This window comes from Coccinella septempunctata, chromosome 6 (genome assembly GCF_907165205.1).
Source record: "Coccinella septempunctata chromosome 6, icCocSept1.1, whole genome shotgun sequence".
Classification (NCBI taxonomy): Eukaryota; Metazoa; Arthropoda; class Insecta; order Coleoptera; family Coccinellidae; genus Coccinella; species Coccinella septempunctata.
This window is the reverse complement of record NC_058194.1, coordinates 16,966,267-16,992,967: the sequence shown is the minus strand read 5'-3', so window position 1 is coordinate 16,992,967 and position 26,701 is coordinate 16,966,267. Positions and strand designations below refer to the sequence as shown.

The following is a 26,701-nucleotide window of genomic DNA, read 5'->3' as shown; positions in this document are numbered from 1 at the left end:
AACAGAGTGGTCCAGATGTGGGGATTTCATCGACTGTTCAAGAGGTATTTTTGCAAGTATATACTGGAGTGATTAGCAGAAAACTAATTCTTCCCCAAGTTTGAATGTGAAAAAGGATTTCATTCGACTAATTAGTGTTTTATCAAATATCCTCCTACTAAACAGAGAGACACGGGTATACCTGACATTCATGCTGAAGAATGCGAAAATTGTACTCGGCGTGGAATTTTCGGTTGCTCCTCACAATTTAATTGGTTTATATAAATTCGAGTTCTTTGAAGATGCTAACTTTATCGAGGGAAGCCCGTCTGGGACGGAAAAATCTATTCGACGAAGTTGTGAAACTCCTTGAGAAGTTTCTTGTTCTCAAGCATCGACATTGAATGGAATACTTTGTTAAGGCTCTTTTTGAGTAGCTCCGAATCTCCGACATACTTTTGTCTATAATCATTAAAATGGGTTATTTAAGCACAACTTCTCCCATTAATATTGGAAACTCAGAAGTTGTATTCCATTATCAATTGATTATATGTATTTCTAAGAGCTTACTTTTTTCTGTCGAATACTTTTTCTACGCTAGTTGTGATAGTGACAAAAATATTTTATTTGGAAAAACTATATCAAATTGTAGAAAGGGACGCTTCATCTTTTTCTAATCAAATTCCAAATAAAAATCTTGATCACCAGAAATAACTTTGTCCAAAATGGAATAGCGAGAACTGACCATTAAATCTCAAACGAATGCTTTCTGAGCTTCTTTGTTCCAACATTTCAGGCAGCGAAACTTACTGAAAATGGCGGGGCTAATTAATGCAACAATATTTGGTCACAGATTTTCGAGACAAAAGTAGGAGACAACCCCTTTTCTTGATTTTAGTCTGGAAGCCCTCTAATTCGGATTAATAGCGCTCTGAATTACACCCTTATGAATAGTCTTTTCATTTTATCTCAGCATCCGGTATACGGAATTCACTGAATTTGGTACACAGAAGTTTTATGATATGCGAAATCTCATAGTGCTACCTACCCTCTTAAGAAACTTTTTACTGGACCATAAAGTCTTTGGAACCATTAAATATTAAGAGGATTCTACACCGTTTAAGTGGTCAGTTTAAAAAGTGAAAATGATTATCTTACGTCAGAAACCACTAATTTATATTTGGTTTCCATTATACTTCAATTCAATCAGATCGTCATCTCGGAAAGTCAGAAAAATTTTTATTCGTCAAACGAAAAAAAATTTATTTTTTTTTATTGAAGAACAAATATTCATTCATGTCATTGACTTTCCGAGGTGAAATTATCTCTTCTATGAATTTGAACATGAAAAAATTTCTCGAAAAGTCTCGCCATTGGCTACAATTCTTATCCTGGTAAAAAAAAATTCGTCTTTTCGACGAAAGTGGAAACTATTGTAATATTCTTAACTTCTACTTATCGTTCAAGTGTTCCAGAAACACCCCACATTCTGGTAGTTTTTTCCCCTTTACTCCTTTTACGGATCGCGAGAAAGTCCCGTTGTATAAACTCCTCTTAACAGCGTATTTGAATTCCATGAAAATTTTTAAAGCATTAGAAATTCAATTGTTTTTGTCCCTAGAAATTTTTTCATGAAAAGCAAGATTTTTAAAGTAAATAAAAAATGTGATTGAACCCATTTCGAGATTCGTATGGAATTCTACTCATGTCACAGGTGGTCAATCACATTTTCAGATTTTCCTGAGGAATCTTGAGTTTCATTAAAAAATCGAGAAAGACGAGAAAATTCTCCAACGTAATGGCTAACGGTTTAACAATTTTCAAGTAATTTGAATTCGCGATTGATGTTTAGTAATTCCGAAGACATGAACCTGTAAAATGTCTTGAGGAGGTCAATCGCCAAAATACACTGCGCAAAAAAATTGACGCACATTATGAAAATCTCAAATTTATTCTACAACTGAAGGTGTTCTTCTCAATGATAATTATTTTTATCAGAATTATGCATGCATATGTTATCCACGTTCAACGGTTTTCTTCAATACAGATGTTTTTTCCCAGCAGGAATAAAAAAAGATGATATTATCAGATTTCGAATGTATTGGCTCCATTCTAAAATCAGTTGTTCTCGATCAATTCTATAGTCTATCCAAATCCGAGAGGCCAGCGTAAACATACTGACTAACGCGTGATATTATTTAAGGTACTCCTCTTATTGGTCAAAGCTTCAGGAAAGTCCATGTTTGCAGGTGGGAGTAATGCAGAACCGCATTACGTTTGATTCATTGATTGTATGCGAATTGTTGTGCAGAACTGCAGAGATCATTCATTGCTTTTTCTTTCGTAAATTGGTTTATAGTTGTAGCAAGTTATTCAAGTTACAAGCATTTAAGATAATGTCAAGTACTGATACTGCTGAGGAATCGCGTGTTGACTTAAGTCCTCCAAAAAAGAGACGTCTGAAACGACACTTCAGTGCCGAGATAAAAGATATGATTTTGAATACTTATAAAATTGAGATTATTCAAAATGCAGGAATGTGTTTAAAGGACGTAGAACTCCGAGTTGCTGAGAGACTTGGCATTGGAGCTCGAAGTGTTAGGAGAATTATTTCCGAATACATAAATTCCGGTGTTCTATCACAGCCGGCAACAAATCAAAATCGGACCACCAAATGGGAGTCCTTATCAGATTTCGATAAAAATGTAATACGGCGAAAAGTTCACGAGTTTTTCTTCAGAAATGAACACCCGACTATAGAGAAAGTATTAAAAATAGTTAATGAAGACTCGAACCTGCCAAATTTTAAGAAGAGTACCTTCTCTATAATATTGAAAAAACTTAATTTCAAATATGGACGTCGCAAACTGAACAGTTTTTAATGAACCGTGACGACATTAAATGTTGGAGAAGAAACTATCTCACGAAAATTAGGACCTTCCGTGATGAAAACAGGAAGATTTACTGCTTGGATGAAACTTGGGTAAATGCCGGTCATACTAAATCCAAAGTGTGGACCGATAAAACAGTTACATCTTCTCGGCAAGCGTTACTTGCTGGATTATCTACTGGATTAAAAATCCGTCTGGGTAGGTCTTGAATTTTGAGTTTAACCCTCGGTTTCATAAAGCTTGATCAGAGAATCAACGATCGATTGACGGATGAACGTCAATTAGTTTTCAGTCGATAAGTTGGTCATAAGCATTCTGAATATCATTCTTGCACCAAATAATTATCTATACACCCCCATTTGATGATTCTCAACTGCTACTCCTCCAATATATTCGGAAATATGAAAGTTTCAATGATTTCCTTCGGGAAATCGAATGCCAAATCGTTGATCGAGCAATCAAAGTTTTGTGAAACTTGATGTAAGTACCTTTTAGGTGGAAAACAATTTCAACATTCTTTTTCAAATGAAGTGAATATATTTTTCCAGGCAAAGGGCAAAGAATTATAGTGTGTCATATTGGCAGTGACACTGATTTTTTAACTGGAGGACTCTGGACTTTCCAATCCAAAAAAACTGGTGACTACCATGAAGAAATGGATGGTCAGTCCTTCGAAAAGTGGTCGAGGGTATACTTCCTAAATTGGAGGAAAATTCTATAGTAGTTTTAGATAATGCTCCTTACAATTCAAGGAAAATGGAAAAAATTCCTAATTCACAATTCAGAAAGAGTGATATCCAACAATGGTTGAGGGAGAAAAATATTGATTTCACCCCTGACCTCATAAAAGCGCAATAGTTGCAGATAGTCAGGCAGAACAAAGAAAACTTTGAAAAATACATCGTGGATGAAACCGCAAAGGCCCAAAATATTACTGTACTTAGATTACCGCCCTACCACTGCGAACTGAACCCTATTGAATTGATTTGGGCCGATGTCAAGAATTTTGTGACAAATAAAAACACCACATTTAAAATGGCTGACGTCCAAAATCTTTTTCAAGAGGCTCTCTCACGGGTTACTTCCGAAAGATGGAGAAAGTGCGTGAAACATGTCAAACAAAAAGTTGAGGTAGACATGTGGAAACTGGATAATATTATGGATGATATAACAGTCATCGTCAACTTAGAGGAAAGTTCTGCATCTTCTGACGACACTACGGGGTAGTCACTTTTACAAAAAAAATATTGTTACACATTTATATACATAGTATTTATTAAAGTGAGAACTTTAGATTAATTGTTCATTACTGAGACTCGTAGATAAGCATACATATTTTTCACCGGAACTGGAACACTCAAAAAGTTTTAAAATATAACGCTCTCGGAATTCAATTTATTAGTACACCTCTGCGTTATCACGTTCTTGACGCGTGATCATTGCATGCTGTAATGTTTACCGCTGGCCTCTTGGATTTGGATATACTATAGTGATCAATAGTTTTTCGTTCCTTTGATTTTCTACACTCGATCGCTATGCAACGCGAAACACGCAATTTGACACAAAAGGAATGTGCCCAAGCGGTAGTTTTGCGAGAAGAAGGGTGGACATACACAAGAATTTCAGAAAGGTTTGGAGTTTCCCATACAAGTGTATCCAGAATGTTGCAGCGATTCAGGGAGACAGGTATGAATGTCTGAAGACCAGACGTTACTTGAGAGTTTCTTCGTTGAGACAACGGTTTGCAACCGCTCGCCTCCTTCAAATTCAGCTTGAGCAAACTCTTGAGGTGCAAATTAGCACTCAGACAATAAGAAATCGTTTCAGACCTAGTGGTCGTTGATAATGGAGCTATGAATGCTGATAAGTATATAAGGAACATTCTTGAAGAGCATGTAGTGCCATTTGCCCCATACATTGGTGAAAATTTCATTTTTATGGACGATAATGCCAGACCCCATCGTGCGCGCATCGTTCAGGGGAACCTTGAAGAGGTTGAAGTCTCTCGAATGGAATGGCCAGTAAGAAGTCCAGATCTCAATCCGATTGAGCAGGTTTGGGACAACCCCAATAGAAGGCTGAGAAGTTCAGAAAATCATCCAGCTACTTTTAATGACTTAGGAATTCAACTCGGAGAAATCTGGGAAGGATTAGTTCAAACATTTTAAGATCACCCATTTGGAGTATGAACCGTCGTTGCCGAGCTGTAATTAACGCAAGGGGTGGAAATACCAAGTATTAAATCACTTATCAGCATTTCAGTATTTTGAAAATTGTTCAGTTCTCTTCTTTCACATAAGATTCGGTGAAATCCTGAATTTTTCTTCCATTTAATGTGTCTTGTTTCGTTCAAAACCTTCCCGAGAGAACATAAAAAATAAGTTATAAAGTCAATGTAGAGTTAACTTTCATTAAAATTGAGATTTTCAGAATGTGCGTTAATTTTTTTGCGCAGTGTAGATAGCGATAAGATTTCGCATATCATAAAACTCCACTTGTACCATATTCAGTGATTTTCGTATGACCTGCTCTTAGTTTAAGGGAGGGGAATGTTTCCAGGGGCGAAATTCGGGGGTCCGTAACACCGAAAGAGGGGGCCACCTGCAAAAAATCAAAGTTATGTTAGTTATGGATCGCCTAATTTTGTCTCGAGAATCTGTGACCACATTTTGTTGCGGGACATTCTGTGTATGGCAAAGTCCTGACCTAACCTAAGGAATTCTTCTATATACTAACTATTTTGTTGTGTAATATAATTTTCATGAATATGCAGCTGCAACACCTGAGTACATCCCCTAATTTTGTTATGATTAGTCTTTTGAATGGCCTTCCACCTGGAAATTAATCGATGGGCTCATTCACGCCAGGATAGAAACCACAGTCTTCTAAAGGAAGGCTGTGATAGAAACAAAGATTCATCTCCATTTTTTTTTTTTGGAAAATGAATGCCCCAGTAAATTCTTCATTTAAGCATCGCGGCTGAGTCGACTGTCTGTCGTTCTTTTCATTTTTATTTATGACTCTTTTTACGAGCGCCGTGATCTACGCGTTGTCGTAACTGTTGTTTAACGACTTCTTGGCTTCTGGGCTGGAAGAGTCAAGTCGGTAAATATCAGAATATTTGGTTGAGCTTGAGATGACGGAAGATTATTTTTAATCGATGACACTGCCGTAAACGCTCTTTCTTGCAAGACAAATGCGATTTCTTGGTGGTCCTTCAACTCCAGCAGGTTTTGGGCACATATATGCAGGGTTGAGCTTAAGTCTGGGATAAAATCACTATTTATTCGATCAATAACTTAAAATTAGACACCCGTCAAATGATTTTCAATTACCCTCATTTCAACCCAGATAGAAGTTTCTTGAAAAAATATAAAATTAATAGTTTCAATCAAGCGTTGATTCTCCGATCAAGCTTTGTGTAATCATGGGTCAATTATCCTTTCGGTGAACAAATGAAATTTTCCCAATAAATGAGAGTGTTTCGAATTCTGTTGAAGAATGTTTTCCATTTCGTTTTTTTTTTATTAGCTTTACACAACGTAGTTTTTGTATCAGCATACCTGTACCATTACGAATTGGAAATATTTCAAGGTATGAAGATTCAATCCAAATCACCTGAATCAAATGTCCCTCCTAGCTGTCTGATGAGTTGAATGTTATGTTTGAAAATTTTCAAATTATAACTTTTGTCCAGTACCTACTTCGAAACTATCCGGCCTATTATTTTTTAATTTGGCAAAAAGTGTAGGTACTATTTATAGAACCCACTGAATTTTGTCAAATAAACGGGAACTGGAAGAAACATTTATCCGATAAAATTTAGTACGGTAAATTCTATACAATTTTCTACCAAATATGGTAATATCAGGTCTAATAGTTTGAACTGGACAAAAATAATTAAAAATTATCGAACAAATCACATGTAATTCAGACCAAAGATTCATGTCATCTATGTGGTTCGGGTTAAATCTTCATATTTTGATGTCAGGATTTAGTGAATGAAATATTTTCTACTAGTAATGACATGTATACTATCCTCATTATCAAGTTATTTTTTGATCCTGTTGCCAAATACTCCACTTGATAGTAATTCTAGTCGGTTTATCTCTAGAGGCATGAAATGAACTAAATTTATCCACACTCAAACTCGTGAAGCTCAACCTCAAATAATATAAGGATTGAGTCTTGTAAACGGAGAAGTGACAATAAGTAGGTGCCTCGAAAAATATTCGCTTATTCTGTAAGGAAATAACAAAGCAGTTGCCTAATTCCAAATTCAGGAAGGGACCATTCCTAGTTATAACCTTCCGAAATGGTTTGCATGTGAAATAATTATGGATCTCTACTAAGACTATTAACAGATAAGAAGTGCTTAACATGGAAACGTCCGAATTCTCCTCGTTTTGGTTTTGGTCTGAAATAACACGAGTAGTAACAATTGTTTAGATTGACTCACGTTTGCATTATAAGTAATCTTAGTAGATAATATTTGTCCTGAGTGTCCATTAGGCAAATATTTGAACCTACTTATAAGCATTTTATATGAACATCACGATTATATAGTTTTCCTTTTCACAGCTCCCGACAGTAACAATGGCCCCTGTGAGTATTTTGCACTTCCTTTCGTCGAGAGTTTTCAGGTTTGGATCTGCAATCGTGATTTTTTTTTCAGTTTTTTAATTATTAATATGTATATTATTCCCATGTTCAATTTCCTATTAATCGATCATCATCAAACGATGCCAATTCAAACCTTAAAATATCTCTAATAAATGTTGAATCACTATTCATTATCACAAGGTACACAGCTTGTTGGTCTATTCATAATTGCACGTTGAAGCTCCATTAATTACTGTAGAAACTAACCCCGCTCTGCATGCTTAATCATCTATAATCTGGTTGTGAATAATCAATTCTATGATTCAATTACGTACGCACACTAGAAATTATTTGATTCAATAATAGATAGAAATATCAGAATGCAACAGTACGGATTCGTACGGATGTAATCTACTCTGCGGAAATAGACGAATTTTTAATGGTCAAGTTATATGATCTCATCTCAATTGGCTGACTCATAATAATATGCAGTCTATCATAATTGGTGTTTTGAGATTTTTTTGTTCGAGGAAGATTATGTAATGAATGATATTCCAGAATTTTTTTTTTTGGTCGATCCGAACGAAATATAATTGCATGAGTTACTAGCCATTCTGTGCTGAATAAAGTCAAACCCGAGATCAAACCGCGTCTCATTCGAATGACACTGTTTGATTTTAAAATCACCCAACGCTTATCTAAGCGTTGAAGTAAAACAATAAAAAGATGATACCGTTTTCCTATATCTATTTCGAAAACTTTTTTGGTCGGTTACGATAATACGAGTACCAACAGGCTAAAGGGTTTCAAAGGACTATAAAAAAAATGGTATGAATTGGATAAATACGGTCTTATTTATACGAATAAGTAGGAAATATAGTTTTTGACTTCTTTGTACTCAAGTCCTGAATTTTCGAATTGCCTTCGAATTGAGTTGAATTGCCAGAAGAAAAACCCACTTATTTTCATAGATATGCATGAGTTATTTTGTTCTGATACTCGTAATTAGTTCACTGGATTGTTCTGGATTTTCAACAAACGAAACGAGATTGGAAGGACTGAAAATTCTCGAAAAGATACTCATCATTTAAAAATGTGTGGGTACCCGAGATAAGACGAGAAAGCTTATTTTTAAACAATATTATATCCTCCTGTGCCCTTCCAGCGATGAATACAAAAAAATATGGGGGAGGTATTGTTCCAATAAAAGAAGCACGATGTCAACCTGTCCTCACGAATGCCCCCTACACATTCTCGGCTCAGAAAAGAAAAGCACAGATAGTCCCAAATGCAATTATTTCTGCCGCGAAGAAGGGAATATATTTATATCTCCCCTTTTTTATTCCATTGTGATAACCAGCAATTCCCTTTTTCACCTCTTGAAATATTTCGTTGTTTGGAACGTTAACTAATGTTTTTGGTTTCTTCCTAAGGTGTTCTAGCCGAACGAACCAATTCTTCCACAGTTTGTATTGATGAATGAAGGAGAAAAAATATGAATTGTTCTAGAACACTAGAGTCAAAAATAACATTGTGGAAAGAATATAACTTTTTATTTTCATTGAAAAACCTTTCCTGCTCTTCTCGAACTTGTTTTCCTCAAGATGTGTAAGTTTTCGAGTTTTATGGCTAAAAACTAACTATAAATTCATTCTTCGAAAAGGAATGTACAAAGTCTCCGAATTTTACGTTCACAGATTTCAGGGAGTGATTCTAGAGGTCAAAAGTCAAAATATAAAGAAAACTTCATATATTTGATCCCGTTGAATCCTTATTATATTATTATTATTATTAACCTTATTATACTCTTGATTGATTGATTGATTGATTATTAAAATCTTAAGGAATTGTTGCAACATACAATCACACCATTTGCTTCTTCCGAACACGTACGGAATCAATTGTCTCAGAATCAGGTATAGGTACTGTATACTTCGTTCACTTTTATTTTAGCACTCGGTTGGCTATGGAAATTTGACACATTCAACTCTCTATAGTACGAAAATGTGGGGTTATGACGCTTGTCAAAATATTTTTGTCCGTTTTACGTAAAAGTCTCAGCAATTACGTATTTTATCACAATGTCGAATCACTTCGGAAAATATGAAGTCAAACATATGTCACGCAAATATTTGACGTTTATACAAATTGATTTAAGGCATACCAAATCTAGTTATTTGCATGGAAAATCAGAGGTCAGTTTTTAAATATATTTATTTTTGTTATGGAGGAAGATTGAATTATTGGCATTACATTAGCTTGAGGAGAGTAAAATAAAATTCTCAAATGCCACCACTTTTTTGGGTCTTCCAATAGGAGAAAATTCTTTGTCATCCTTTCTTTCTGATTGTGAAAACATTCAAACTCAAATATAAGTCTCAGGTGTTTCCTAATTGAATGTCAATACTTAAAGGGGGTGATTTTTGGGCCCATTTTAAGAAAGAAACTTTATATGAACATATGTCCTAAACCTCTTACCTTTTGAGATACAGGGTAGTAAAGTTTTCAATATATATTTATCAATATCTACAATACCACTTCAAATATTTTAATGAAACTTCTCATATATGTATACTATGAATCAAGAGGCATTTTTTAATGTATCACTTTTTTCTTAATTTCCACCAGTGGTGTTCGTATGTAATTTGACCTACCTATTTGATGGTACGCCACAGATTTTTCCTGAAATAAAAATTATTTTTGAAATTCCCAATCATTTCTTACCAAAGTTGATCACTTGACTTTTTTCAATCCGATTCACGGTTTCCGCTTAAAAAAATAGAAACCGTTTCTCTGCATGATCATAACAATATCCTTAATACATACATATGACAATATCAGCATGCAGAGACATACGTAGATTAAATTTTTTTAGATGAAACCCGTGCGTCGGACTAAAAAAATTCAAGAGATCAAATTTGCTCATAGTTAAATACAGTCAGTGGCGTGCCACTGACTGTCTAAATAATACCATCTTGTATCTCAAAAGGTAAGACGTTTAGAACATATGTTCATATAAAGTTTTTTTCTTAAAATGGACCCAAAAATCACACCCATTAATATTGACATTCAATTAGGAAACACCCTGTATATTTTAGATATTAGAATATCAGGTTTACATACTTAGTATTTGAATGAGTGGACCTGTACTCTAAATAGCATTTGCTGAAACCCTGTCTTCTCTCTTTTTCAATCACTATCGGCATTTTTGTAATACTTATTAATTGATATTAGTTATGGCAACGGTGCAATGACATTATCAACATTTCATGAGTGCCAACCTTACTCCGTTCTAGTTACAAAAACTTGAAAAAATTGTTTCATGGTCAACTGAGTGCTAAAATGAATGTGAATTTAGTATACGTCACTCTAGGCATTCGAGCGAGACCGTCATACACTCTGAACCTAATGTTCTCTATGGTTTACAATAGAGTGAATCAAAATAATGTGATTGTTTTCAACCAGTAGACCTTTAAACTCGTGAAAACCTACGTATGTTCCCGATAAACTTACTCTTTTCTTATAGGTGTCATTTCTGTTGTTGATGAACTGGACTACGAACAGCAGAATCAGTATGAACTTATCATCAGAGCAACAGACTCCGTATCGGGAGTTTATGCAGAAGTTCCCGTATCTATCGCAATTCAGGATGTTAACGATTGTCCACCCGAATTCGTTCAAGAAAGTTACAACGTGTCTGTTCCAGAAACCACTCAGTTCGGTTATCCTATTCTCACAGTTCTCGCCAAAGATAACGACACTGGTATAAATCAGAAAGTTATGTATTCGATACAGAGAGACGGCAGCAATTCTTCAGACTTCTTTTATATCGACGAAAATGAGGGGACCATCTATCTGAAACAGTCTTTGGATCATGAGGAAGCTAGTTCGCATCATTTTGTGGTTGTGGCTACGGACCAAGGAAATCCCAGCTTATCGTCCACGGCTCACGTATGGCTAACTGGTAAGTTGAACTGCTAATAAGATTGAGTTTGTGTATAAGGAAACAAGAATCATGTAATGTTCGTATCGTTGATGAGTAGTTTCTTTTAGAAGTACATAACCAAACATTCATCCATTCTAGTAAAATTGCGTCTCAATATAATTCATCAACCTATATTAGTTGGGGAGCCGACGTTCCTAATTCGGGATTTACTCGAGCGTCGTGGAGACCTAGTGGATTTTGAAGATTAGATGGTAGAAAGAAAAATAGGTTATATAATGTATATGCACTTTCAACGGTGGGGAAAGCGTCTGCAGGTTATCAAGGATCGTAAGGTGTCAGATTGAGATACTGTATATGCCCTACTGTTCTCTGATAATAAATTCTAAGTTAATCTGACAGTTTGCGTGGTGAGGCTGGGCGGAAGAGTTAAAAATGTTAAAAAGAAAAATTTGTTCGGGCGTGTCTGATTTTTAGAGGATATGTTAATTGTTCCCAAAGAAAGCTACATTTCAAGGGATTGACAATTCGGACGTAACGCAAGGTCACGTCACAGCGTTGAAAAAGTTAAAAAAATCGTTACTTGTACAGGGTGGGCAGAATTCGCGATACCTGAACTTCAACTTTCCCTACGAGATAGAGAAAAATTAATGTACCATTCATGTCGTCTTCTTTCGAGAAACTAATATTGCCATCAACTGCATTCCTCTATCTTCTTTTGTTTTTGAGTTATAGGCCAAAATTTTAATTTGGGCGATTTCAACTTTGGTCATTATCTCCGTTTCTGTTTGTGCTAGGATGTTGAAGTGAAGACACAATCCAGACATTTTTTTGATAGCAATGCAGTGGCGTACTATGATTTTTTTCCAACAGGTATATTTGCTGAGCTATAACATAAAGATGTATTTTATCTTATGAACACAGTAGTTTAAAATGACTTAGAAAGTATCGCAATTTTTTTACCGTTTCAGAAATATATTATGCATCACCCTCAGCCTTTCTAAGTCATTTCAAACTACTGTTTTCATTAGAAAAAATACATCTTTATGTTATAGCTCAGCAAATATACCTGTTGGAAAAAATCATAGTATGCCACTGGATTGCTATAAAAAAAATGAAAGATAATGTTTTCATTTCGACATCCTACCTTAAACAGAAACGGAGATAATGACCAAAGTTGAAATTTTAATTTGGATCTATAACTCGAAAACAAAAAAAGGTAGAGTGATACAGTTGATGGCATTATTAGTTTCTCGAAAAGAGACGACCGTAATGTGTCATTTTCCTCTATCTCGTTGGGTTGAAAAAGGTGTAATTCAGGTATCACCAATTTTGCCCAGCCTGTACATACCCGAGAGTGTCAGACTCTCATAAAGATGGTTAATCTCGATATTGCAGATCTGACACTAATCAGTGGGGGTTTTCTTAATCTGACAGTTTCTGAACCTATAATCGTTTCTATATTCATTATGAAAGTTGTAGAAGATGAAATTCTATACTTTGTCTGAAGCAATTTTTCATACCCTCAACCGTTTTCGAGCAAGAGGGTGATACGTGCGAGGAGCTTACCCATGGCACACATGCGAAAGCCCAAGGCCAAAACCAATTTTTATAGTTTCGGCTTGCTTCAATTAAGGATAATTAGCTTCAAATTAAAAACAAAGTCACCGCGCTCGTGAATGTACACTTGATGTTTTATTTGCAAGTTTGGCGCCCTCTCACACATTTTAGTCACGCTTAAATTGTCAGATTAAGAGAATATATACGTTCCAACATATACTTAACCACATATTTCTTAATCTGACATGCTAGAATATTTACCATGATCGTTTTTTTTATATTCTGACGATCTATCCTAGACAGTTTACTCTATCTACAGGTCTAATTTTTGGTATATGTACTCTACAGAGCCGAAGTTTTTTCTTTTTGCCAGCTTTTTCCCTATAAAACGGAAAATAAGGGGTTCATACACACATATACTATTAATAATTCTCGAAATCCGAGAAAGGCTCCCACACAGCTTAATCCTTTCGATATCTAAGATATCTAGGGTAAGTGAATGTTCCCTACAGAGGAGGTACCTCATAACATGCAGGTATCATGAAACTTTGATAAAGCACCAGTTGCTGTTTCGGCGACATGAAATGGTTTACCAGAACCTCATGCATATTTTTTCCAGTGACGGACATCAACGATAATCCTCCAAAATTCGAGCAAACCTCCTACTCCAGTGGATTGTCGATTAACGCAAAAAGGGACCAATTTGTTACTATAGTTAAAGCTAGTGATCCAGATTCAGTTGACCAAGACAATCTTCGCTACACTCTCGTGTCTGGGAATGACCAGCAGACCTTCAGCATGAACCCTAATACAGGCATTATCACTTTGACTAATCTGGCAAATTTTGGGAACCAACCAATAGTAACATTGAACGTATCTGTATCAGACGGGGTTTACAACAGTTTTGCAAGGGTTAAAATCGAGATTTTGTCGGCCAATATGCATACTCCAGAATTCAAAGATATTATCCTGGACGTCGATGTTCCAGAGAATATGCCTGCAGGTTATTTAGTGGCAGTTGTGAAGGCAACCGACAAAGATACTGGAGCGTTCGGGACAATCCTATATTCGATACACTCCGAGCTTCTCAGTGTAAAGTTCAGCATCGATAAGAATAATGGAAGAATAACAACAAGAAAAAGGTTAGACAGGGAGGAGCAAAAGGTTTACGAAATACCAATAATGGCTACCGATGGTGGCGGAAAATCTGGATTTTTCACTGTGAGAGTTAGAGTTACCGATGAAAATGATAATGCTCCAAAGTTTGTACTGAAAGAATACAAAGCAAGTATATACTTCAACCACAGTACAACCGTTCCTATAATACGAGTTAAAGCGCTAGATTTAGATCAAGGTGCTTCTGCTGAAATAGAATATTCCATATATGAGGAAAAAACCTCAGAAGTCATGGACATCTTTAAGGTGAACCCAACAAGTGGAGACTTATACCTAGCCACGATATCTCCAAAATCAGGTAAGTCAAAGAACTTGACGAAAAGTTCAAATAGGTGACCACTTCATTTTTAGCCGGTCAAGTTTTTCAATTCTTTATAAGAGCAAAGGATAAAGGTAAACCTGAGAAACATTCAGATGTTCCTGTCAATATTCTAATTATGGGATTGAATGATCGTCTACCAATATTCGAAAGAAGCGATGCCAAGTTTTTCCTATCAGAAAATTCGGCAACAGGTAAATATTGAAATGAGTTGCAGCGAAAATCAAATATTGTTTTGACTGTTTTTTTACTTCAGGTACTATAATAACGAAACTCAAAATGTTGTCTAATGTAACAGTAACATTCAAAATTCTCTCTGACAATGACGAAAATCCCCAATTTATGGTTGACAATGATGGGCAAATCTCCTTAGCCAGGCCATTAAATTTCGAAACTCAAAATTCTCACTCCATTGGGGTCATAGCTTTAACCGATTCAAGTCCACCAATATCTGCATTGACTGAAGTAACTCTTCAAGTGTTAGATGAGAATGATCATGCTCCTCAGTTTGAAAGTAGCACTTATATTTTATACTTGGCAGAGAATACTGAAGAGGGTAGCTCAATAATGAAAGGTGAGTACTTAGATCAAAGTGGTGACATATATATTATGACGTATGATACCATTTTCAGTAACAGCACATGATGAAGATCAAGGGAGCAACGGGGAAGTGAGATACGCTTTAACTTCAGAATCTGGAGAAATGATTAATATTTTCGCAATAGATCCTCATACGGGATGGATTACAACAATGGTAGAGTTTGACAAAGAAGTGAGATCAGAATACAAGTTCCATGTGACGGCAACTGACAATGGCACTCCAAAACAGTCAGCTCGATCAAATGTTATCATTCGGCTGAAGGACTACAATGACAGCCCTACGCTTTACAAGAAACCACTTTACGAAGCGTCAATACGAGAGAATGCTCTGCCTGGCACAGTTCTTCTCACTTTAGAGACCACAGATGCCGATGTCGATCTGTCGACCAAAGTTGAATTTTATATCACTTCCGGAGACCCTAGTTCCCAATTCCAGATTCGTCAAACTGGGGAGTTATTCGTTGCTAAAAAGTTGGACAGAGAAACCACCCCTAGCTATGATTTGGAAGTTCTAGTCACTGATGGTTTGTTCTCGGATGTCACTAGAATCGCAATTACAGTCCTAGATGTTAATGGTGGGTATAAAACTGATTGAATAATGAGATTTTGACAAGGGATTTCTTATGGTTTCATCAATTTATTATCTATTTTACAGATAACCCACCATACTGTTTGAGGTATAGGTACCGTCAAGTACTTTCTGAAGGAATATTACCAGGATCTTTCGTCCTTTCCATCTTAGCGACTGATATGGATGGCCCAGAGAACTCCAAGTTACGATACATTCTAACTGGGGAAGGCTCTGATAACTTTGTACTTGATAAAGAAATGGGACACCTCAAAACATTGACAACATTGGACAGAGAAAATAGGTCGAAATATATCCTGACTGCACATGTGCATGATAAAGATCATCCGTCCTGGGAATGCACATCACAAATCGAACTGATGATATCTGATCTAAATGACAATTTCCCCCTATTTACTGTACCAAACTATTCCGTAGCACTTCCTGAAGATGTTGAGGTTGGAACATTGGTAACTAAAGTACATGCCACGGATGCAGATATTGGTATTAACAGGAAAATAAGATACGCTTTTATTGATTCTTTCAACAACCATTTCAAAATGGAATCGGACAGTGGTATAGTCACTTTAGCAAAGCCACTAGATAGAGAGTTGAGGGCAATGTATAACCTAACAGTACAGGCAGTAGATCAAGGCTCCCCACAATTATCAAGTGTTACAACATTGGTAGTTAACGTACAAGATATCAACGATAATCCTCCGGAATTCTCCAATAAATACTATTTCGCCACTGTACCAGAGATAGATGCAGTTGGTACCGAAGTAGTTCGAGTTTTAGCCACTTCCAAAGACACTGGTGTGAATGCTGATGTCTATTATAGCATCATTGGAGGCAATGAACATAAGAAATTTTCTATTCCCAATAATAGAAGTGGAGTCATTGCAATAGCTGAAATGCTCGACTACGAAAGAGCTAAAGATTATTTCCTAACAATCCAAGCTGTTGATGGTGGTGAACCTCCATTGAGTAATGTTGCAACTGTAAACATAAGTATCATCGATTGCAATGATAATGCTCCAGTTTTCAACCAGATTTCTTACAATGCCCAGATAAAAGAAGATGCTCAAGTAGGCGAAGTTGTGGTACAGGTATGTATGCAGAAATTTATTGAAAGTTTTTTTTACCTCTTTTGAATTTTCCAGGTATTAGCTACAGATTTAGATAGTGACAAGAATGGTAGGGTAACTTATTCTATCATTGGCGGAGACACCCATGAACAATTCGCCATAGATGCTGATACAGGCCTCATCTCAATAGCGGACAGTCTAGATCGGGAGAAAAATGCAAACTATTCCCTGGATATCCTCGCAAGAGATAATGGACTACCCACACTCTCAAGACAAACGGTTGTCTATATAGACATACTCGATGCCAATGACAATCCACCGCTTTTCTCACAGGCTAATTACACAGCTGTTGTGCAAGAAGATAAGCCAATTGGCCATAAAATATTGAAATTCGAAATAACTGATATAGATATCCCACCAAATACTGTTCCTTATACGTTCGACTTCAGAAGTGGCAATGAGGAGAACATATTCAGATTGCAGGATTCGCACTTACTTACAGCCACCAAATTCAATCATAAGATTCGGGAAAGATATCTGTTACAAGTGAGAGTTTTTGACAACGGTAGTCCGCCTCTTTACTCAGATGCATGGGTTGTTGTCAAAGTTATAGAAGAATCGCAGTATCCGCCCATTATAACTCCCTTGGAAGTGAATATTAACTCTTTTCTTGATGAATATCCTGGTGGTATTATAGGAAAAGTACATGCTATTGATCAAGACAATTATGATACTTTGACCTACTTTTTATCACCGACCATCGGATTATCATATCCGGCCCATGAACTGTTCGAAATAAATCGTACAGATGGGACCCTGACTGCTTTACCAAGGTTAGACGTAGGGGAATACAGATTGAACGTTTCTGTAACAGATGGAAAATTCTTCAGTCATACGATCGTTAAGATAAATGTAGAAATAATTTCCGACGACATGTTAGAAAATTCGGTAGCTATAAGATTTCGATCAGTTTCGCCTGAATCTTTCATACTGAGCCATAAGAAAGGATTTGTAAGAGTGGTAAGAAGTGCCATAAACTGTCGGCTGAAAGACGTTGTCATCATCAGCGTGCAACCGTCAGATGATGAGGATTTCAGGAGCAAACGACAAGTCAGTCGGGACTTGGATGTTCTTTTCACCGTGAGAAAACCGGATGGTTCATATTTCAGCTCGGATAATATCAGGAAAGCCCTGAGCGATAACTTGGAGGAGCTCGAGGAAAGTACGAAGTTGATCGTAGAGGAGATAATAAGACTTAAATGCAGCAATACTTACTGCGTCTACGGAGTTTGTCAGGATCATTATATCCTAAAGCCGACTGAAATAGAACCAGTGGCCACAGATGTTATAAGCTTTGTATCGCCGAGGCACCAGCAGAAGTTCGAATGTAACTGCAAAGAAGGCTATGGTGGCGAAAGGTGTAACTCCATAGTAAACGAATGTGCTAAAGAACCTTGTCCACCTTATAAAATATGTGTTCCTGATGCTTCAGATATCGGTTTCACTTGTCAGTGTCCGGAAGGTTACGCTGGGAAGAACTGTGATGTCGACATTTCAGAGTGTCACAATCAAAACTGTTACGTTGCTAGAAATCCGATATCTTTCTCTGGGAAAAGCTACTCGCAATACCACATCATCAACAAGAAATCTATTGAAGATCAATTGAGCCTCAGTTTGAGGATACGGACAGTGCAGCCAACAGGAAATTTGATGTATTCGGCTGGAAAAGTTGATTACAACATTTTGGAGGTAATTTTCAATACTATCCACTCAATTTTGTGTTTCTTTCATTTGCATTTTAGCCATTTATTTATTTTAACTGTGCGTATTGTAATTTCCAGGTTATCAATGGAATAGTCCAATATCGCTTCGAATTGGGAAGTGGGGAAGGAATGGTTCGTGTAACAACAATTTATATTTCGGATGGAAAATGGCATGAAGTGAAACTCGAAAGAGAAAAAAATAGTGCTAGAATTACTATAGATGGTATACATTCAGCTCAGGGTTCTGCGCCTGGAAGCAGCGATGTACTTAACCTACAGAACGATGAGCTTTATCTAGGTGCAGAAGTTCACCTACATCCGTCAATTCTTGGCTTCGAAGATATTCAGAGGGGATTCACTGGGTGCATGGATGACATAAGGATTTCCAGGATATCCGTTCCCTTACACAAATCTGGCGATAACTCCATAGCTGTTCTGAAAAGGTTCGCGAACGTCGAATTCAGTTGTGACGCGGGTGTTGTTCTGCAGCCTCCTGGACCTTGTGGCTCCCAGCCTTGCTTGAACGGTGGAACTTGCGTTGAAACTTTGAACGGTTTCGAATGCGAATGTCATACGCGGTTCTCCGGCGCCCTCTGTGATATTGACGCTGATCCTTGCGTTTCCGCGCCTTGCCTTTACGGTGGAAAATGTATGATTAGCGCTGTCGGTGACTACACTTGCGAATGTGCTCACGGTTTATCTGGAAAAAGATGCGAATATGGTAGATTCTGTACACCCAACCCTTGCAAGCATATGGGAGTTTGCGAAGAAGGCGACAAGGGTCCGCTTTGTAAATGCCGAGCATACGCTGGAGAGCTGTGTGAATTCGACCTGAACGAATGCGAGTCGAACCCATGTCAAAATGGAGCAACATGTATAAACGAAATTGGGTCTTTCCGATGTAGCTGTTTGCCGAACACTACTGGAATATACTGCGGTCAACTTTTGTCTGGCGGGTCGTTGTTCCATTTCAATTTTACCCGGGAGGAACTCATCGGAATATTCGGCGGAATCCTCATCATCTTCATGATAATTGTCATCATAATATGCGTATCCTGCAGGCAGTTTCACGTGAAGAGATCGCGCAGAAAACGGAACATGATCAATAACGAAAATCTGAAAGATCACATAGTGCTGAACTCGACCAGGCCTCATGAGTTGACAGAGTTCAAACGAGGTTCCAAACTGAGTAATTTGGAAGTTAATCAGAGAGAAATACCGTTGTGTTCACAGAGGCCCGTGTCGTACACTCCTAGCTCCAACGACCCGATTTATAATACGAACACAGCCCTAGTTCTTAACAATTTGGATACTCTGAGGAGCTACGGCTCAGCTGGGGATGAACTGGAGACGGTACCGCCCGATTACGTTCGAAATTTGAACAGAAAAACCATCAGCAACACTGCCAGCAATCACTGTGATTCCGAAAAAGCCAAATGGGCTGATCAGATGCATCTTTCGTCAACGTTGAACGACAAAACAAAAATAAAAAATGGTGAGTATTGAACAATCGTTACAGTAGAATTTAGAATTTCATCGCAAATCAGAAAAGATAAATAGACATAGAGGCTGATTTCTTGATAAAAAATGTAAAGCTGAATTTTTGGATATGGCTTTGTTTCTGAAATATTATCAAACTTTCTGTATGTCATCAATTTTCAACTCATAACATTAAAATACTAAAATAATTGAGTCAAAAAATACCACCATTGGCATAGGAGCTTACTTAAAAAGTAAGGGAATCGTATTTATACTACATTTTATAAACAAATCTTGTTCTGTCACCAGATGCCTGTCAGCTCACTCATTTATTGGCGTAGGCTCCCTGTAATTTATGAAATTCAATGTTTCGCATACAGAAACTTTGATGTACAATAACTCGGAAACGAAGCCTCATCCGTAAAAAAATTCTTTAACGTTTTATCAAGGATATCAGTCTATGTAAGACCCTTAATTTTTCACCTTGAGTTTTGAATCACCCTGCATGATAATTATCGCATCAAATGATGGATAATGACCAACCTAACTTCTCAATATGATAAGAAGAATTAATTCAAATGCATACCACCCGCTGATATGAATATCAACAAGTTTTACGACCTGCATCGAACTAGGCAATTTGTCACCGTCAGGACAACGAAAGGGAGTACGTTCCACCAACACTTAGAATTGACAGACCCTAATTAAATACTAGTAGTAACTTCTGAGTACTATCAACTACTCGAGCGCCATCTAGTATGCAACGATATCCGGTTCTCCCTTTCGCTCTCCTAGCGGTGACAAATTGGCTAGTTCGATTCAGATCGTAACATATCTTGTTAATGTTCATATCAGCGAGTGTTATGCATCGAAATTAATTCTTATTATTGTATTCGTTGCCTCCCTGTAAGGGCGCTATTTCAATACTTCTCAATTTATTAAAACGTTATAGACTAGCTAAAGTTAATGCATCTAAACTGAGAAAGCAAAATTTTACATAAAAAATGCCTTATGAACTACTTCGCATCAAATCCTTTTAAATTCATTATAATTATTTATAACTGCATATTTCAATGAAACTTTCAATTTGCAGAATATAAGGTATCGAGCCCTGTTAATTGTGATCCTCCAAACCGACTCTATGGAGGTAGGGGTAGCAACATCAATACAATGAAATCAAACGGACCTATCTGTCCCTCCGAAGATGATCAGCGATCTGTTGGAAGTAAGTTTTTGTAGCTCACCAAGTAGTGAGAGCGATATCGAGATTTTGAAATCACTGCCGTGAACCGTGACTGTTATTTGTTTACTTCAGTGATTTTCAAGCGTGACATTTTGAAAACCTGTTAGGAAAATAATTATTTCATGATGAATCGGTACTGCGATTTCTGCGAAATACTCATTAAATTCGTGTTTATGTATTCAATACCATTTCAAGTTATAGAAATATCTGATTTTTTTCCCATACTTGCCCGGCTTTTTCTGCATTCACTTTGGTCTTTTCAATTAGATAGGAGCTTGAAGTCATTCACTTGTTGACCGATGGTAATTGTCGTAGAACTAGATGACTAACTAAAAGTAGTGTATCCTCATTAACAGCTTCATTCATTCTAATAGGCTATCATTGGGATTGTTCAGATTGGGCCAGACATAGCCAGACGCTGCCTAACATAACCGAAGTTCCGGGCAGTGAGATCCCGGATTCTTCGAGCTTTCATAGTAACGAAAGTAACGAATCTCGCTGTCATCATTCCTCGGTGATGGGGCCGCATGATTACCATCGTGGAATTGGTACGTTGAATGAAGACATAGAGTCTGAGTATCTACAAGATAGCGATGCAGATCATCGTACTAACCTCAACGTACTCGACAGTGGAAATGAGGATTATCCTTTCACCACAGGTAAATTCAGCAGAATTGTACACGATGGTTTCAGTAGGTAACCATACCATTTCATTTTAATCATATCATATACGTTTATCGAGGTGAGATGCAAATTGCTACGGCTCATACATGACCAGTGGTTCATCTGCATTTTCACGCACACTTTTAAGTTTCGAATCACTTTCCCGCACTAATGTGGTGGTTGATACAACATCGAAATTTTGTACGATATCAACCCAGTAACATTTAAAACTGTAATTTTGGATGGGAATAATGGAAGATTAAAATTTTAATGGAACATTAAAACGGACTTTCACGCAACTGGGCTACAGTGGTCGACAACCTGAGAAGAACAGGATTTTGACGCTTAGGGTTGTCAGCCACTTAGCAATGGATGACGAATATGTTGTATAATATTTTTTTTTACTCTGCTGAAAACTCAGCTTTCTCACACTCTGAAATGTTGTTGATTGTGACTATATGTCCTTAAAATAGTAGCAACTACCTTGATTATCACAATTAAATGAAATTTGAAAACACTGCTCGAATTTTTATTCAGATGACTTGCTCAATGCCGATTATAATTGACCTCTTATTCACTAATAACCCAGCCCAAAATTAAATTGATACTGGATAGTTCTTATGTACCACGAAACCTCTTTCTAGAAACGTAAATTAAGGGTGAAAATGATGTTAGAGTTGAAAAGTCCAAAATTCTCAAGTTAATCAAGATTCTAGGAGCTGAAAGGTGTATCTACTATGTATAACAATTTTTTTCAATTTTGGACACCTTTGATCTTTGATCCTGACGAAATATTTCCAAAAAAAAGCAGCCTCTTCGATGTTTACGTATTTTCCTATTTTCCTTCAATTCAGGATGGATTAGTGAATATGAGTTATATTGGGCGTCGTGTAATATATTTGGAAATACATTTAATCCTCTTTGCAAGAGTGCCTTCGAATTTTCATTCAAATTGCAAATTAAAGAAGTTATGGTCCGGAAAATTTTCAGTATGAGAAAAAAGAGGATTTTTAGCCCAGTACGAAGAAATATTATATAACAAATAAAATTGTAGCAATTTAGTTGTACAATAAACTCCTAGACAGTGTTGAGCGTCTGACTAGATGTAAATTGTGTTTTACAGATAAAAATCCAGTATGCACAATAGGAAAGTTTATTTCGCTATGGCTCCAAATATTCTCATTCAGGGTGTTCGGGTTCAACTTCAAAATATTTTACTACACAATTGCATTTCTAATGAAAAAAAGATTCAATGTATCTCAAGAAAGAGTTACCCTGAATAAAATTTTTGGAGGGGATTGCATTATGGTCTATTTGCTGGGATTGTATTATATTTTTTCCGCTACATAGGTACATCTGCTTCTTATTATTATTAAGCCAAAAATGGGGTGAAGGAACAATTTTGCTTCAGTGGTATATAATATCACGGTTTTTACCCGAAATTTTTTATTATAGAGATGAAATGGTTCATTTTATTTTATCTATAACTATTACTTCTCTTATTTATTTCGGGGTCAATGGCTTAACCCTTTAGGGATTATTGATGTATTTGAAGTGATATCGAGATCACCCTCCACCCCTTGTATAGGTTGCTCCAGATTATTATGCATAAAACAATAATAAGACAGGAAATCCCTCGTAACCCGAGAGTAGTAAAAAGAGTTGTAAATTATAATTTTGGGGCTGTGAATTAAAACAACTGGTTGTTTTTGATATTATGTTACCCAATATAAAGGGTGAGTCTTTGACTCCCTACAAATATTTCAACAGTAGATTCTTGAGGTCCAAAGAAACACTTTTTTCTTTTATCATCTCACACTACTTGTAATTCAAAATATCTATATTAGAATTTTGATTATGAGAGTAATATATCATTAATTTGCACAGATATAAAACGCATTTATATTCAGAATTTTTTTTCGAGGGATCATTTCATTTATTTATGAATGATTTGTTAAGGAAATTTTCATCAAAAAATTGATTCTGGAATCTTTCTAGTTTGGAGAGAAACTCATTTGTAGATTCGAAGACATTTTTCACCAGTAAGTCGATATTATAGGTTGCATTCGTTGTGAACTAATTATTTAATATTTTGTATATCCTTCTTGCATATATTTGAGTTTTGTTTTCATTATATTAGTAGTATAACAATCCACTAACGCTTGCGAATTATTTTCATGCAGTGCCTTTAATTGTTAAGCCAAGTAAGTATTTACTCTAGGTTCTAGCATGATCTACTGTGTACTATGAAATTATAATATGACATTGTAGTTAGAATTATTATTTCATTATTCAACAATTGAGCGTAAGTCGCGGAAACCTGAGCAGCATTTCTATCGCAACTCGAGTTTTCTCTAACCTTGGAATGTATTCCCCAAGCTTTTTATTTTCTGTTTTCAGTTATATTACGCAGTCATCAATATTTCTGGGTACATTATAATTTTTGGTCGAATAGATGATATATCAAAACTCGTTTCCTGAAATTAGAGATTGTGGAGAATCATTGGAGTAGAAATGTAATCCACTACTATGTTTTTAAGAAAAACTTATGAGCATGTAAAACAACACACAGTACACACCTAAACAATTGCGAAGTACAAATAGCGTTTTTAGTTTATTTTACAAAATGTCTAACAGCATCACCAATAAATTGCCTGCGTGAGAACTTTTTATTGATCCAAATAACACCTCAGGTTCGTTCGAATTTCTCATGGAATATTCTTTCAGCAGATAGCTACATACGTCATCCGAACTCATATTTACCTGCCCATGGATACAACATACCTAGTGAACCTGAAGTTGAAGGCTTACATAGTCCTGGTGCTGAATCTGACGATGTTGAACCGTACGGTTTCCCTAGTATAAGAAATAGAAGAAAAATGTGCGACTACGACTCAAACTCTGTGATCACAACCTTAGGTAAGAAGAAATCAAATTTTGTAGGTACTCGCGTATTTGTAGTCCAAGTCTCCATGATGTGGGGACAACCTGAGACAAAGTTTCGCGGCCCTATATTGATACTATAATCATCATTTTCACTTGAAATAGCTAATTCATTATTTTTATCCCCAGAAGAAAGAAATTCATTACTCGGAGGAGGTTTTGGAAGTGGTAGTGACTTATCGACCAATGTTTGTGAAATAGAAGATTCTGAATGCGAGGGAGAGCACAAGCCTTTGAATTATCACTCAAGTGTTCAACAGACTTCAGTTTGACACGTGCTGATGCCAGACTACGGATTAACCTCCCGTCATTCTGGATAGCGACGAGAAGTAGTACTTGTACCCATGGACTATATTTAATTCGAATGACGTGCCTAGCTATGAAAGCTGATTTTTGAATCGAACAATTCTCCAAAAAAATTCACTACGATCTTCTACATAGTGAAATCGGAAATAATTTTATCATATACTTAGCATATCATAAACAGTTCATTTGGATTCAGAAGAAAAAACATTGAAGTATTTTTTTATATAACGAGAGAGATAATGATTTATATAACTTCTGTTTCATTTTTTTGATTATTTATTTATGTGTGTTGAGTGAGCCTTCCCTCAGTATCAATAAGTTTTAATTTGCTTCGGAATTGAAGCCAAAGGAACAATCAACACGTATGTTTAATATTGTGCAGCTCAGAATATTTTAATATTTTCCAATTTCTGTAATTAATGCTCCTCGATTTTCTCGAATAATTTGGATAAAGTTTTTATCTCTAACTGTTGAATGTGTTCATAAATAGGTTCTCCTGCATATAGGATTAAAATGTGCCTAACAAATTGAATTTATGGAGGTAGCTAATTGCGGCAGCTCTTAAATATATGTTACAGTAGAATTTTCGACCACCAAACCAGTCATTGTATTCATCCTTCGAATCAAATCGAAATCGTTGCACTATATGCATTTACATAACCTGATGTAGTATATGTTTGTGCGCAGAACTGATGTTACTATTCCAGATAATTCCATTCCAACCAATATGTATGTATTTTAATTGATGTCGTTGATTTTACTGTAAAATGTAATCTATAGCATTAAGTTCCAGTTAATTCGATGCAAGTGATATGTAATTCTTAAGTTTCATATTTTCAGACTTACATTGTATTGTAATTTGACATTGTTTAGTATCAAATTGCCATTGATAGGTGACCATTGATTTATTGCCATTAAAGTCTAGATTATGTAATTTTTTAAATAAATGATAAATCTTGCATTTTTGAATTATTTACTTCTTCAGAATTCCCATAGCATAATATTATAGTTAATATTTGCATCAGCGGTATCAATCTTGAACCGATTATAAAGCAGTTCTATTAGGTATAGGCAAACGTGAATTTATGTATAGAGATGTCCAAATTAATTAACAAACATAATTTCAACGTAAAAGGTGAAGTTTCAAGCATTGGTTTTACATAAAAAGTTCACAATATGCGAAACATAATTTCCACGTTCGTATATATGCTTGCACGGTAACTCCAAACGTAAATTTCCAAATCTGGTGATATTTTTAGGGTATTTGAGCTGAAAAATTATTTTCATTTCCAACCATATCTACTTTGACATTCACGAAAATTCCGTCAATATCGAAAACAATTTCAATTGAAATATATTTTTTTACGAGCTTGCGGGTTCAACCATTTTTCCGCACGCATTTCAAGTCGCAAAGAGTCGCTTTTCTAGGTTATATTCCAGTTCTGTTGAAACTACAGAAGTTATTGCAGATCTTTTGTGATCAGATTGTGATATATATTAAGCTGGTCTGGACCTACTGGGATAAGTGGGATGTCAATTATTCTTTAATTATACTGCAGTTGTATATCACCACTAAAG

General features: G+C 36.2%; 1 protein-coding gene across 8 annotated transcripts in view; it reads left to right on the top strand.

Moving 5' to 3' along the window:
• LOC123315147 (fat-like cadherin-related tumor suppressor homolog) overlaps positions 1 to 26,082 on the top strand; it is a 526,180-nt gene extending 500,098 nt beyond the window's left edge. For 3 of the 8 annotated variants that reach the window (XM_044900729.1, XM_044900724.1, XM_044900725.1), the window contains 13 exons: positions 7,452 to 7,475; positions 10,999 to 11,436; positions 13,595 to 14,449; positions 14,503 to 14,664; positions 14,727 to 15,044; positions 15,103 to 15,645; positions 15,726 to 16,747; positions 16,802 to 18,475; positions 18,568 to 19,984; positions 21,062 to 21,193; positions 21,586 to 21,870; positions 24,602 to 24,793; positions 24,947 to 26,082. In XM_044900729.1, coding sequence (XP_044756664.1) covers positions 7,452 to 7,475; positions 10,999 to 11,436; positions 13,595 to 14,449; positions 14,503 to 14,664; positions 14,727 to 15,044; positions 15,103 to 15,645; positions 15,726 to 16,747; positions 16,802 to 18,475; positions 18,568 to 19,984; positions 21,062 to 21,193; positions 21,586 to 21,870; positions 24,602 to 24,793; positions 24,947 to 25,089 — 7,205 coding nt within the window. In that variant the 3' untranslated portion in view covers positions 25,090 to 26,082. Of the gene's footprint in view, positions 1 to 7,451; positions 7,476 to 10,998; positions 11,437 to 13,594; positions 14,450 to 14,502; positions 14,665 to 14,726; positions 15,045 to 15,102; positions 15,646 to 15,725; positions 16,748 to 16,801; positions 18,476 to 18,567; positions 19,985 to 21,061; positions 21,194 to 21,585; positions 21,871 to 23,872; positions 23,917 to 24,601; positions 24,794 to 24,946 lie in introns of those variants that run through there. The other 5 variants (XM_044900726.1, XM_044900732.1, XM_044900731.1 and 2 more) reach the window with 5 other exon arrangements.
• The last annotated feature ends 619 nt before the right edge of the window (positions 26,083 to 26,701 follow it).